The 15,461-nt window shown below is 29.7% G+C and overlaps 1 protein-coding gene across 2 annotated transcripts in view; it reads left to right on the top strand.

Annotated features, from left to right (window-relative positions):
• The first annotated feature begins 3,529 nt into the window (after positions 1-3,529).
• Dus2 (Dihydrouridine synthase 2) overlaps positions 3,530-15,461 on the top strand; it is a 30,719-nt gene continuing 18,787 nt past the window's right edge. Inside the window, exons 1-8 of one of the 2 annotated variants that reach the window (XM_076460365.1) lie at positions 3,530-3,785; positions 4,703-4,748; positions 5,853-5,944; positions 8,362-8,405; positions 11,828-11,888; positions 13,476-13,589; positions 14,111-14,268; positions 14,728-14,893. In XM_076460365.1, coding sequence (XP_076316480.1) covers positions 3,657-3,785; positions 4,703-4,748; positions 5,853-5,944; positions 8,362-8,405; positions 11,828-11,888; positions 13,476-13,589; positions 14,111-14,268; positions 14,728-14,893 — 810 coding nt within the window. In that variant the 5' untranslated portion in view covers positions 3,530-3,656. The remainder of the gene's footprint in view (positions 3,786-4,702; positions 4,749-5,852; positions 5,945-8,361; positions 8,406-11,827; positions 11,889-13,475; positions 13,590-14,110; positions 14,269-14,727; positions 14,894-15,461) is intronic. The other variant, XM_076460366.1, reaches the window with a different exon arrangement.

Below are 15,461 nucleotides of genomic sequence, written 5' to 3'. Positions count from 1 at the left end.
TAAACCATTGGGGAGTCATTCTGATCTTTCGATTGGTTTTTCACATGCCATATGTTGAACTATGTATATATAAGGGACCGTTTCTAAAAGTGGAAAGAGGTAAGCGGGACCCCTAGGTTTGATCCAGTACATAAGCGATATCTGACAAGAGATATGATATTCTTATTTTATATTCTAGCTTATCAATATCATTAATTTGCCTTCCTAATTCGTACGAAGCTACAGACTTAGTATTTTGGCATCACAAATACCTTATTTGAACCAGAGCTGCATTCAACATACCACATGGCACATGAGAATCAAAGTTTAACCGAGTTTTGTTAATATGTACTTTTAAAGTACGAAATTGAACAATGTATGATACTAAAATTTGAATTATAATATGCAGTGTGATACCTAATTTATTGTAATAAATTCATGAAATAATAGTTCAATAAAATTTTGAATGACCTTCCACAGTATTTAGATAATTGACGATTATTACCGCAAGAGCTGCTTAGGAACCGACTTCGAAAGGTCACGGGTCAAAAAAACAGCTCTTGATATCATTCTTATGGTGATTGTTTGAGTAAACACTTGAGCTGACTTTATATATTACTTGAAGCGTCAGTAGTCTGATTCCAGTCCTATATAGAGAGTGTCAGAAAATTCTCTGAGATATATAATACGTTTGTGTATCCTTTCTCACACTGTGTGCATGTTGTGGTATAGAAAACTTAATGAACTGCCTTTTAAGCTGCGTTTAAGAAATTATTGCTAATTCATTCGATGTGCAAGTTGCATAATTTACAAAAATATATTTATACAGGACAAAGAATAATTATTTACTCGACTGAAATCTTATTCTGTTTGTTTGTTACATAAACAATTATATAAATACAAGCCCTGAGCAATATACCCCTATTTCTTTTTTTATATGTACAATATTTTGAGTTTTCTCTTTCTCTCGACACTGAATCTAAATCTATACAGAAGTTTAAAAATCTGTAACAGCTAGAATGCCCACATTCAGAAAATATTTTCCAAGTCAAATAAAGGGCGCATTTCATTAGCGACATCTGTCAGGGACTTGCGTTTGAGTTTGTTTTCCGGAAATTCTTTGTTTTGAATTTCGCGCAAAGCTACTCGAGGACTATCTGCGCTAGCCGTTCCTAATTTAGCAGTATAAGACTAGAGGGAAGGCAGCTAGTCATCACCACCCACCGCCAACTCTTGGGCTACTCTTTTACCAACGAATAGTGGGATTAACCATCACATCATAACGCTCCCACGGCTGAAAGGACGGACATATTTGGTGCGACCGGGATTCAATCCCGCGACCTTCGGATTACGAGTCGAACGCCTTAACACGCTTGGCCATGCCAGGCCTCATGATGGAATCAACACAAGAAACTGCTGATCCCATTTATCTCTTCTTAGCAGTACTTGATTCAAAATTCTGCATGATATACATTGAACATAATATTTTGACATCAGAATGTTAGAAGGAGAAGGTCAAGAATCTTGCAAAAGGTAATTATCATTAAATCATCAATAGCCGTTCGAGCCATGGGAGTGAAATATGAAGTATGGGCTACTTTCAGGAGAGCAACTTTTTTGAAATAAAAACCAAATGCAAAATGATAAGACATTTACATGCAAAAACGGCTCGTTTGGGTTGAGAAAATATTTTACATAGAAGAGCGAACAACGTTTCGACCTTCTTCGGTCATCGTCGTGAATCTGACGATGAAATAATGTATGCATAGCAATTTAACTTAAAACTTGTTTTACTTTGGATTTTTTTCCATATATTTTTAGACAAATTTGATCACATCTCAGGCCAGCACGATACCAAAATAAACCAACACCAGGAGCGAGGCAATTCTTGTCCAGGGTCATATTAAATATTCATTAAATAATAATTCACTAAACAATAACTGTTAAGCCAAACAGTCTTATATATGCAATAAAGGCCTGCTTGTGCTCGCTGTCCTCAATTGTAAACTGACAGATTAGGGGAAAGGCAGCCTGTAAACTGTATCCACTACCAACTTTTGTCTGACAAATACTGGAACTCGACTATTAGTCTTATAACACCTGTAACCTTATATGTTACAGCTTCAAAACGTAACATAACTAAATATAATCCAAACTGAACAATACTTCGGACGGAGACATAATTATGATACATCCTGCTTATTCTATACATATGTCAGATGCTGAGGGAACTCCCCTAATTTAATTCATTTTCATGGTCACAATTTAAATAAATACTCTTAGGTTAAAACTACGAACAACAAAGTTTCTAACAGAAAAATCAGAAAAGAATCGTGAAAAAGTGAATATTATTTGTTGCTTTGTTTTAGTAAACCATTTTAGGTAGAGTAAACATGTACAAGACGATGATATAGGAAGTAAAACTCGATGTACGTATAACGTATGGTAACTTATATAATACATAAATTAAAATCAGTGTGATGTTTAATTGATGTTAAGTCTCACCAATAAGAGACTTAGATTCAGGAGACTAAAATACGTTTAAGCCTTTGAAAACTTAGAAACCAAAAACATATAAAACAGGGAAAATTCAAGCTAAGACAGCTTTATTTTTCTTACAGGGTAGTTGGCCTTTGAAATTAATTGATTTTACATGTGGTAAAAGCAATTTATTTGAGAGAGTTTAAGAGTTTAGATAATTTTTTGTTTGTTTGGAATTTCGCACAAAGCTACTCGAGAGCTATCTGTGCTAGCCGTCCCTAATTTAGCAGTGTAAGACTAAAGGGAAGGCAGCTAGTCATCACCACCCACCGCCAACTCTTGGGCTACTCTTTTACCAACGAATAGTGGGATTGATCGTCACATTATACGCCCCCACGGCTGGGAGGGCGAGCATGTTTAGGAGTTTAGATAAGGCTTGATAGATATTTGAATGGTTTATACTGGCTTTGTGTGTTATTTTTATTTTAAAGTTTAGCTTAGTAGATGGGATGGTTTATACAGACCAACAAGTTCCTTGTTGTTCTTAAATTAGCTAAATACATATATTATACTTAGATCGAAAGCTAGACATTCTCCATTACTCCTTGGAATGGTAAAAGAGCGCAATGATTGGAACAGAAAAACAAATAACGGTGTGCGCGTTATTAATCAGTAAAAAGCTGTTAAGATGTGTATAACTACGATATTATGTGACATTTAACTAGGGTTAAATGACAAATAAGAAAACACAAGCTTTATAAATGTTTCACAATACTATTTATGATTCAATAAACAAAAAAAATTAAATTCACGAGAGCAGTTTATTCTGGTACTATTGTTTTGTACTATGTTATTTATCATCTTAAACACCAATAGGTTTTTTAAGTGGAGCAACTAGTTCCTGGAGAGATAAATCACTGAATCAAGATGAACGTGAATAAACGTTTATTTAATGTATTACTAAAAAAACGTAGAGTTATATACACATATTTACACATTCCATACAATTCACTAAACTTTGTTTACACTTACGCCCGTATTTTAAGTTTTAGTAAATACCAGAGGGCGCATTGCAATTTCTGCCACACATAGATTTAGTGTGTAAGACAGAGATGTACATTTGAGCAGTGATTTTATTAATTAATTAAATATTTTATTGTTCTGTTGCTACTTCATAGATATAAACTGTCACAAATATGGAACAACAAATTTCACTGCGCCTTAAATTTAATAATAAAATAATACTTGCCCCGATGGTTAGAGTTGGTACTCTTCCGATGAGGTTACTAGCTCTTGATTTTGGTGCAGACATTGTGTTTACTGAGGTAAGGGTTAATGTTTATTTTTATGATTTGTCCTTGTCTAGATAAGATTAAAAATAAGATGCCACAGTGCATTTTATCTTTACTCAGCCTTTAAGATTATCTAGTTTAGTAAAAAACGTCGAAATCTGTGCAATATTGATTAAGGAGCATAATTCATTAGTTATTGACTGTATTTATAACTACTAGGGTACTAGTATTGGCGAATGAGAATTGTTATTTAACGTTTTGGATTTTTACTAACTTTTCGTATTATACTGTAAGTTAAATACCTCATTATTTGAATAATTTTTTTAACTGGCTTTATATATATTTTTTACTGTTTATTATAATCACTTTTTCATGTGTCTTCCTGGCTTTGGTGAGATTTGTATAATGTATCACAAGTTACCAGAACTATTGTGTATGAGAAATGTACAATATATAGTTATTTTAATTTTATATAATCATTAATAACAGCTTTTGAATCAATGGTCTGTTTACTTTTGTTGGTGGTTCTTGATTGTATTTAGTAAGAACTAAGTAAAATTATTGAACTGTGGTCTGCAATAAATGGAAAGTATTTTATTTAACAGAATACATTTTGTATATTATCACAATATCTACAATATTAATTGAAGATTTGATTCAAATCTAAATGAAACATCAAAACACCCTCATCTTTTACCTCCAGGCTATTCTGACTTGCATTGTGTAGGGATTTCAATTTATATATCCTTAATGATGAAAGTTCCTGACTTTGAGGTCCATCAAGATACCATATGGGGAAAAATGGTTTCCAGGTTCTAGTTTAGTGCATAAAAAAGAATTGGTGAAACAATATTTTGAGTATGACAATGTCTAAGGTATTTGTGTAAGTTAAGATTGAGTGATATCTGTATGTACTTGTTAACTACAGCTTTGATCTCTTTTTCTTGCAGGAACTTATAGATTATCGATTATTGAAGTGTCAAAGATTTATTAATAGTAAGTCCTTTTTAAATGCCATTATTGCTTTTATAACTTTTAAGGATTTCAGAAAAATGTGATTGGCAATAGAACTGAAGGATTAACTTGATTAGCAAATATAATGAATTACATATGAGCACAAATTAATCATGTAAAATAATAAAATTACAGCTAAGTTAATTAGTCATTAAAATAATAAATTAATCAGAATTGGTGTTTGTAGTTATTATTGTTTTCTGTTATTCTAACTGTCCAGGTAATTAAAGTATTCTCATTATAATTTTCAATTATTTTCAAGAGTGTCATGATTCTTGAATATATTAAACTAATTAAAATTAGTTTTCCAATTATTAGCAAGGTTTGTAATAATAATCAGTTGGATGTAATTGAGTTAATGAGCTGCATAATTTTATAATAAAAGCACCAAGATTTAAGATTATTACTTTGCAAATTTTAAAACTTCAAGTTTAACCGAAAGATTTTGTAGGAGATAACAACACTTATGATTTTTTTTTTTTTTAATGTTATGATTACTTCATATCCTCTTTATGTTAGACCTTTCCTAGTTTCATGCAAGAAAAATGTAAATGTAACTAAAGTGCTTTATTATTATATGTTGCAAATCTATCATTACCACAATCCAGAGTATAATATCCTCTGTTGTGGTCATTATCTTGTTAATATCAACAGTTATGGCAAACTAAAATAAGTGTTGGCTTGCATAATGATATGTACATGTAAGGTAACTGCAAAGCCAATCTTACTAAATTTATTTAACTTTCTGGTGAAATTTTTCTGATAAATCTCAAGTCTGTGAATACATTTTTACGTAAGTAAATGTACTACATGACATTATTAATCTGTATTCATCAATAAGCTGTTACCACTACTGACACTGATATGTTGAGTGACATATGGTGCTGCATACTGGTGAATAATAAGGAACTAAATAGGTGAAGTATATAAAAAGTATAACATTTAATCATTTTGATTAAACAAACTAAAAATTGGTATTTGTATATAATGGAAAATGAAAATGTATATAAAAATAGAATAAATTCTTTTTGTGTATGAAAATATACAATTTGTTTTACTTTGTGTTACTGGATTCTTATATTTCAGAGGTTCTTGGAACTATAGATTACATAGATGATGATGAAAATGTTGTTTTTAGAACCTGCAGTAAAGAAAGAAGTAAAGTTGTTTTACAAATGGTAAGAAAAGATTACATTTATAAGAAAATGTTAATAGGTTTATAAAGAGTATTGAAATTTAAAAAATATATTTTCATGTAAAAAATGTTTTATGACTTATGCAGTCATTGATCCTCAATTTTATTTTCATTACCTTGGTTGAAAACTTTTTTTCACTGTTTGTTCTAATTCATAATTATTAAAATTAACATGGAAATGAGTTTAAAGGTACAAATGGAAAGAGCATTCTATTTTCCATTTTTAATTACAAGCTGATCGTTCAAATTAGATACAAAGTGGACAAATAGTGATACATAGAATAACATAACATTACTAGAATTTAATTTTCAAGCAACAAAAATGTAAATGATCAATAGAAATAAATTACTTAACCATAGTCAAGGTTTATCAGATTCTAAATTCACATTTCTAATGTTTTGATAATTGCAAATATCATTTTTATACACTTCTCAACACCAGTATCTGTAGGTTGTACACATGGAAATTAATTACTCTAAATTGTTTTTGGACAGAGTCAAATTTATAAAATTTGTAGGTTATGTATATGTGTTTTTTAACATTTTGGTTCTTTTAAGCTACATGTATAAAATAGCATTAAGAAAAAAATGCAAGTATTTATTATCTTATAATATTTAATTCTAATTTGCTACACTATAAATTTCATATATGTTATGGTTTTTACTCATTAATTCCAAAGAAGAAACTTCAGAGAGATGAGCAGAAAGTATAAGTTATGTGATGCTGTATGTTACAGTTCTTAAGTTTTTGGTCTATATTACATTTTTTTAAAATAGTCTTACCTTGTTACTAAGCTGTCCTTCCTTGCAGTCTTATTATTTTTTGGTCTATTAAAGTATGATTTTATGCCTGGAAAGTATTTATATTCATGATACCTATATTCCTAATGAAGTACAAATCAAAGCCATCAATGTTAACATTATTATAGATTCCTGTAGCTGCTTTCAATTATTGTTTTACACACTATTTTGAGTCTTTTCTTTCAATAGGAAGCATAAAATTTCATCTCGAAACCAAATTAGAATCATAGTGGCAATATTAACATAGTCATGTAAATTGAATTATGTCCATCTTTGATAACCATGTTTTTATTTAGTATTTGCTTTACATTTTATTCAGTCTAATTCATGTAATTCTACAGAAACTATTCCTTAGCATGCTCAGATAAGGTTAACATGTTGCATTGTGTTTTGAATAGTAGAAGAACATGATTGTAACCAAGTAGCTCAGAAACTTATTAACTTCCATAAAGATTTTTGGTTTTTTTTGTCATTACTCTGTTTCTTCAACTCAAATAATCCTTTCAACGTTGAGGTATCCTTTGGTATAATTCCCATAGGAACATTTTAGAATACTATTGTTCTTTTCAGTATGGATACCTTAACATGTTTTACACTTTCCTTTAAATGTGAACAGTTCCTGGAAAAAGTTGGTTGTTTGTGCAGGAAGTTTTCAAAAAGATGTTTGAGTTTTTATTTATCTCATTTATTATGACTCAATGTTTAGACTAAAAAATAGTTTAAAAGCTACTTGATAAAGTTTACTAAACATATGTAGCTTCTCAAAAGGCTAAGACAGATGTTTATTTTTTTCTTTTAAAATTTTTATCAGCTTTTATGTTTCAATTTCACTTAAAATATTTTTATGTGGCTCTAAATGTAATCTACTACAAACTTGTAGCTCCTCCAAAAAATTAAGACCCATGTTATTTATTTTTATTTTAATTATCTGTTGTGTCTCATTCTGGCTTAAACAGACCTTTTTCATCTAGATATGAGTGCTACTTGCTGGTATAATTTAAATTTTTAGTTTCTTCTCATGCTAAGGTCAATGTTATTTTTATTTTTCAATTTTTATTCAGCTTGTGTTCTCATTTTGTTTGACCAAGTAAAGCTAATACTTTCAATGTAAACTTTCCATACATTAAATTAATTTTTTTCTAGATACAAAATCATGTGAAAATTATTTGAATAAATTTATTTTTATTCTAAAAGATTATTTTGTTAATAATTTACTAATATTTTTGTTAATAATAAAATTTATTAAAAAAAAGTACTTTCATGTGCATTTTCTTTATACTTAGAATATTTTATTTTCATTAATGTAGTAATAGCTAGATTTGTGTTATTATAAATTAAAACTTTGTGAATTTGTACAGTATACTTTTAATTTAGAATCTTCAAGTTAATATACAGATAATCAGTTAAAAGAAGCTGTTTAGATTGATGTACATAAATGACTTGTTTTTTTCATATTATAATAAATCTTCATTCTTTAAATATGTAATGTCAACCATGTGTTCAAGGATATAAATGTCTCTGTGTTTTGTGGTTTTAGTATAAAATTCATTCTCAGTTTTATGAAATGCACAGTACAGTGAATGCAATTTTTTAAATTAGGGAACATGTGATCCTGGAAGAGCATTGGCTGTTGCAAAACTGGTGTAAGTGAATTACTCATATACTCTTATTATTCTGAATGGAGAATATTTTGGTGTTTTATTTCTCTTTTTTTGTAAATGTTTTTTGTAGACTTTTCTTGAAGCTTTGTTATTCACAGAATTCAATACAATATTCACTTCTACATTTAGGGGCATATAAATAATATACAACTAGCAAACCTGTGGGCCTATAGAGCACATTCACAGAAATACAAGTTTAATATTTTCATAAATTGTTATGAAAATTATTTAGGCCTATTTATTTATGAGCTATCATATAAATCATGTCCACGCTTTGGGTCCACTTTTAAGGATTCTCTGTAAATATTTTTCACAAAATACCTAAGTTTTGTAAGGGAGTTGGGTGAAAACATTAGTGCTGAGGCACTGATCAAAGGTGGAAATTTTTAAAAGTTTTTAAATAATCAAGATAAACATAAAATTGAATCCTAGGCTGAAATGTTGTTCTCTGCTTTAAGAGTAATAGTGTTAATACCCATACCAACCATTCTGAAATACATATTTATTTCAAGTGGGTTTCTCATCATTCAAGATAAAACATATTCCTTATAGAAAGAAAACAAAGCAGCTGCAAATACAAAAAAACCAGGTTGGATCACAAAGCATTTTAAAGATAAAAAAAGTCAATTCTTGATGATAAGAAACCCACTTGAAATAAAAATGTATCTCAGAATGGCTGATATGGGTATTAACACTTTTACTGATAAGGAGAGAACAATGTTTTGACCTTTCTAGGTCATCTTCTTAACCTGAAGATATCAGTCATTTTGAGATATAAAAAAAGTCGAGTTTAAGAAATTTAAATTGACTGATATGACAGGAGACTTAGAAGACTGTATTATTAAGGAAGTTCATGAAACAGGAACTAAGGACATCAAAAAGACGTATGAGGAAAGGTTGGCTGAAAATGTTCAGATTAACAGTAAGGATTTCTCTAAATACATTAAAGACAAATAGAATGTTAGAATGGAGATATAGAACCCTTGAGGGATATTAAAGGAATGTTAGCATATAATGTATGAGTTATTAAATTTTCTTTTTCGTTTTGTTTTTACTGATAAAGACTTAAGCAGTGATCCACATTTTAAACAGTTGATAAATAGAAACAAAATGATTGCATTAATTCTGAGCTATAAGTTTATGAAATGATAAGGCTCCTTGGCCAGTTAATATTTCCTCAAGAGTTTTGAATGAAGTTAAAGGTTTTTATCAGTACTTGAATAGTGACCAGGTACCAGAGGATTTGAAGTTAGCAAATGTAACTCTGCTTTTTAAGGGAGAAGAACAAACATATTAGCTTTACATCAGTTGTGGGAAAAGTTTTGGAAAGTCTGTTAGTAGATGCTTTGAAAAGTCATTTAATGAAGTTTAAAATTTTATTGGATGGTCAAAATGGTTTCACTAAGGGAAAATATTGCCTTGCAAATCTTTTGACATTATTTGAAAAGGTTATTGCTTATGTAAATGAGGGTAAGGGTGTATATTTTCAGAAAACATTTGACAAGGTGCAACATAAATGGCTTGTGAAACAAATTGTCTTTATTGGTGTGGATGATAAGTTAGCAAATTGAATAGAAGAGTGGCTGGATGGATGAAAGAAGAAGGTTGCCATAAATGGAGTTCAGTCATGCTGGATTAATGTCACAAGTGAGGCACTTCAGGGCTCAGTCTTGGGATCTTTGCTGTTTTGGATTTACGTCAATGACATTGGTGAAGCAATAAATTACTTAAATTTTTTTCTAGCTGTGAAGAGGATACTGCTGATTTACAAAAGGATTTAGGTCATATAGTGAGTTGGGCAAACAAATGGCAGATGGATTTAATTATAATAAATGCAAGATAAAGCATATGGATTATTACAATTTGAACTATAAGTATAATTTAAATGGGAACAACCTTAACAGTGTAATCAAAGAAAAGGATCTTTGTGTAATGATTGGTAAGTCTCTTAAGCCATTCAAGTAGCGTGCTGTTGCTAGTGGCAGGGCAAATAGGATTCTAGACTGTATCTAAAAAAATATTAAATAAAACTTTAAAGAGGTTATACAAATCACTGGTTAGGCCATATTTGAAATATTGTGTTCATTCTTGGGCTCCTTATCTTTGGAAGGACATTGTTGGAAAGGGTTCAGAGAACTGTTACTAGAATGATGAAAGAAGGGAGGGATTGTCATACAAGGAGAGGCTAAAAAGTCTAAAAAATTGTTTTCTATTGAAAAAAGATAAATTATGGAGATTTGGTTGAGGTGTTTGAGATTGTAAAAGGAATTGGTGGTGTTTATGGTTTTTCTTTTCATATTTAACAGTGAGAATAGTAGGACCAGGGTACACTAGTATAAATTTTAGCAGGTGAAAGTCATTTTCTGCTAAGACAGTTTTTTTTAATAAGGTTGTTGACTTTGGGTGTTTGTAGCAGCAATAGATTTGAATGAATTTAAGAAAAAGCTTTATAAGTATGTGAATAATAAGGGCTGCCTTTAATTTTTTTATTTTTATAATTTAACATAGTTTAGAGTGTGGAACAGTCAAGATGGACCAATGGATCCCATGTTGCCCCAAAATGTTATATTAAGATACATTTGGCACTATTTAGGAAACCCATAAACCTATGACCCACATTTATAATGCTGCTATAATGCAAATTTAATGCTTAAACTACATAGGAGTTATGATGAAATGTTTTACTATGTGCAGACATTGGGGCTGAAATGGTTTGTTTGGCACTATTTAGCAAACTTGCTTATGGCCCACATCACTGAGCTGCTGTGATGTATATTTAATGCTTGAACTACTATATTTACATGCTCTAATGTAAATCAGTGCCAAATTTGGGGTCTGCTTTTGGGAAATCTCTGTAAAAGTATTTTCTTGAAATACCCAGGTTCCCTAAGTGGTTGGAGGAAAGTTTTACCTTTGAGCATAGTATGGAACTGAGATGATTCAGTCAATACCATTTAGAAGTTGGGGAAACAGCATTGTAAGAAAGGTTACATGACACACACAAGCACTGAAGTTTATTGTACTGATAATAATAAAAATTAATATTTGGCCAAGTAATTTTTTCATTGATTGATTTCTAGCTGAAATTGTGTTTGTCAAATAATTATTCCACAATAATACAGATGATATTCCAAATGACCATTGTTAGTTTTTTTCATGCTGTATTGTTTCTTGGTCTTTACATCAAAAATCATTTGTTATTCATGCAAACACAAAGTGTGGATCTTTTACCAATTTACTTTGTTCTGTCAACATTTTTGTTCATTTTTCATAATTTTCTAAGCTGCATTTTGTTTAAGTTTTAACTAGTAAAGGATCTACTTTAATTTTTGTTTTACATGAATTATTATTTGTTATTGTTCTTATAGTTTAAATGTAAGTATGTACATATTTTATTATTATAGGGAAAAAGATGTAGCTGGAATAGATGTTAACATGGGATGCCCAAAAGAGTTTTCCATAAAAGTAAGATACTAAAATATTCGATTGGCTTAAACAGTTGGATTACCTTGGTCTTTTAGTAAATTATTTTGGCAATTTCAAATTTACTGTTTTCTCAACTCAGGTTTGATACATTTTTAGAAACTATTAATATCATAATAGCCTAAACCTTGACTTTTTAACATGTTCATAAGCCTATTGAAATGGGTCATGGTTCAAAGGCCATGTCATTGTTTGTTGATGTGCATTGAAAATTTTATTCAAATACTACTTTATGAATTTATGTCAATATGTTTGTTATCAGATTAAGGTTTGTAATAAAATAAGAGCCTACAATAATTTCTATTTGCTGAGATACTGTTACATTTACTGACTCAAGTGTAATGGTTATGCCTGCTTTCCATTTTTGGAAACACTTGTGAACACCTGCTTCTGCATTTGATGTGAATAACAAATCTAAATCTCAGAATGTTCCTTTAGTGGTTTTCTGAGCCTTTTAAAAATATACGGATATACAGGTACGAGTTCAGTGAATTTAAAGTTTCATATTTTTTTCAACCCAATGCAGCTCAGTTACTGAGCTTGATAAATTATGGTGGAATTCTATCAATATGATATAACAATTTATAATTTTTGGTAATTTTGAATCACACAAAAACCTAGAAAAAAATTTTGTTTCACATTCTCTATGTGCAAAATATGATAAGGCTTAACAACCTGTGGCAAGCAGCAAATGAATACAAAGTTCATAACTAGAACAGATAGTTTGATGCACTTCTTTAATTACTGTGTCATGTTAAAAAATAAAACAAACTTATTTGTAAATAGTAATAATGTATTATAACTGAAATATGACTGTGTTTTACAAAATACTAGTCCACTAAATACAGCCAAGATAGGTCAGTTTATAAAAGCCAATTTTATATTCTTGGTTATAGTAACATGAGTGCACATGTGCAGTGTCATTGCAATTTCTGAAATGTTAGCCAGCCATAGCAGAAAAGGTTAATATAATAAATATTTATCTATAAATGTGTAATTTTATGAGATTTAAGTTATTTAAACTAAATATTTGTGTTTTCATATTATAATTTGTAGTTATATTTGAGATTTTTTGGACAAAGAATAGTTTTTAATCAAAACATGAAAATCACTTCTCAATCTTACTAATAACGAAATAGACTCAAGATATTTACAAACAAACTTTTAATAAAAATAATTCATTAAAATATATATTTTGTGTACACAAGGCTTCTAATGTTTGCTAAAGGTTTACCAAATTTTGAAGATACACACACTGCATTAAATGTTACAGTATAAATGCCTAATGTGTGTACAAATTTCTGTATTTTATACCAAGACCTTTGTGAAAGGGTCAGTATTGTCATAATAGCTATAAATTTTACTTATTAACATATTTATTGATATATTCACAGAAACTAATGATACTGTAATAATAGTGTAAAAAAAACAAACTATACTAACCTGAGAAATGTAAAAATCAGTCATAACAAATCAAAGATAGTGAGTGTCAGGTGAAATCTATAATGTTATTAAAGATTTTATTAAAACATGAGAAGAATATATTTAACTTTGGTTTTGTTCTCATAGGGGGGTATGGGAGCAGCTTTGTTGAAACAACCAGATAAGGTTTATAATATATTGTCAACACTAGTCAGGGAGGTTTCTTGTCCTGTCACGTGTAAAATGAGGGTGTTACCAGAGGTACGTATGTATGATTACCCCAGGCAGAAAATATTTATAGTAATTTGAATAATTATAAAGATAGACAATTATCAAAACTGAAAAGTAAAAAAAAAAAATTTAAATACTTGGATGTTTTTCACTGATAGATTTGTCTTTGCTCTTTAGTTTCAGGAACCTTGAACTTTACTTTTAGTTTCATGTTTCTGATTACATTTTGTATTACTGTGTTTGTAGCTATATTTAGCAGTGGTAGCAAAACTAGTAGTTTCTGTATCCTTTGAATTAGAGTTGATGTTTTCCATTTTTCTCACTTTTTATGAATTATAACATTTGTGTTTGATTTTGCATTTCCTTTGGATCAGTAATATGACTATTGGTTTGTGTTAAATCTCTAGACTGGAATTTTCTTTCTATTATATCTGTTATGCTAGGGAGTTGTTACAAATTTTGTGATTGGTTTCTGCACTTATTTTATAACTTAATGTCATCTCTTTAATCTGGTATTTCTGTGTGAATTGAATGAATTTGATGTTATCTAGCTGGAGGATACAGTAGCTCTAGCTAAACTCATTGAAAGCACTGGAGTAGCAGGACTAACGATACATGGTAGAACTAAAGAAGAGAGACCACAGCATCAAAACAGAACTCATATAATTAAGGCCGTTGCTGCAGTATTATCCATACCAGTAATAGCTAAGTAAGTATTTGAATAAAGGAAACGTTTTAAATAGTCTGATCATTTGCACTTTACAAATCAGTTAAATATTTTGAAAAAGAAATCAAATGAAAGTATATACTGCTTCTACGTTTTACTTTAGAGCTTGCTTAGTAGTACTTTTATTTACCAATCATTGCAGCCTTTTTTGCCAGTTTTCTGTTTAGATATTATATAAATATATTTAAAATTGCTTTACAATTTATATATTTATTTACAAGACTGTGAAGTCTTAAATTATTCTTTATTTATATGCTCTATCTTGACTGCCTTTACTTCTGCAAGTTTTTGATAGGGTACTGTATTTTAGAAGCACTATTTAGTGCTACAACAGTTAGTTATGTTTTGAGCATAACCTTGCAGAAAATATTTTATTGAAAAAATTAATTATGAAGATCTGTGTTGTTTGGAGTTTTATGGGTTTTTTTTCATGCTCTGTAGTGGTGGTTCTGGAGAAATTTCTTGCTACTCAGATATAGAAAAGTTCCGACTGGCAACTAATGCTTCTTCGGTTGCGATTGCTCGACAGGCTGAGTGGAATTGTTCAATCTTTCGTCCTGAAGGCAAACTCCCTCTTGATGAAATCATTATAGCCTATTTAAAATATGTAAGTTAAATAATCTATAAATAGCTAACATTGTAAAATACAGTTGTATTGAGTACTTTCATATTTCTAATAATTTTTATATTTCATATGTAATAAAAAATTTTCTAGTTAAGTTGTGATAGAATGTATTGCTCACCTACACTATATTACAAAACCCAAAAGTCTCATAAGGCTTAACTCACTAAACAGAACTTATACATTTAAATACTGTATTATGACAATTTTTACATTAGTTACAATAGATGTGTTCAGGAAAATAATTTAACACAATTAGGTTTGGTTTATATAAAACAATTAAATGATGTATTAATACACTTCAAAGCCTGAAGATATAAAATATATTTGTTTGTTTGTATGGAGAATTTTATATAGAAATTCCATTACCTCTACGAAATCCATGCTGTAACAATCATCTATTGTATTAACTGTATGTAAGTTGAAGTTTTAGAATTGCTTTTGCTGATTATTTAGCTCCAGAGAATTAAATACCTTGTTTTTATATATAATAATTCTATGAATTTGCAACTTCGAGTTTTGAAAAGATTTCAGTGTTTACCTTTGTTTGAGG

This window comes from Tachypleus tridentatus, chromosome 10 (assembly GCF_004210375.1).
Source record: "Tachypleus tridentatus isolate NWPU-2018 chromosome 10, ASM421037v1, whole genome shotgun sequence".
Taxonomy (NCBI): Eukaryota; Metazoa; Arthropoda; class Merostomata; order Xiphosura; family Limulidae; genus Tachypleus; species Tachypleus tridentatus.
Note: the sequence above shows the minus strand (reverse complement) of the source record. Positions and strands in the feature narration are given on the sequence as shown.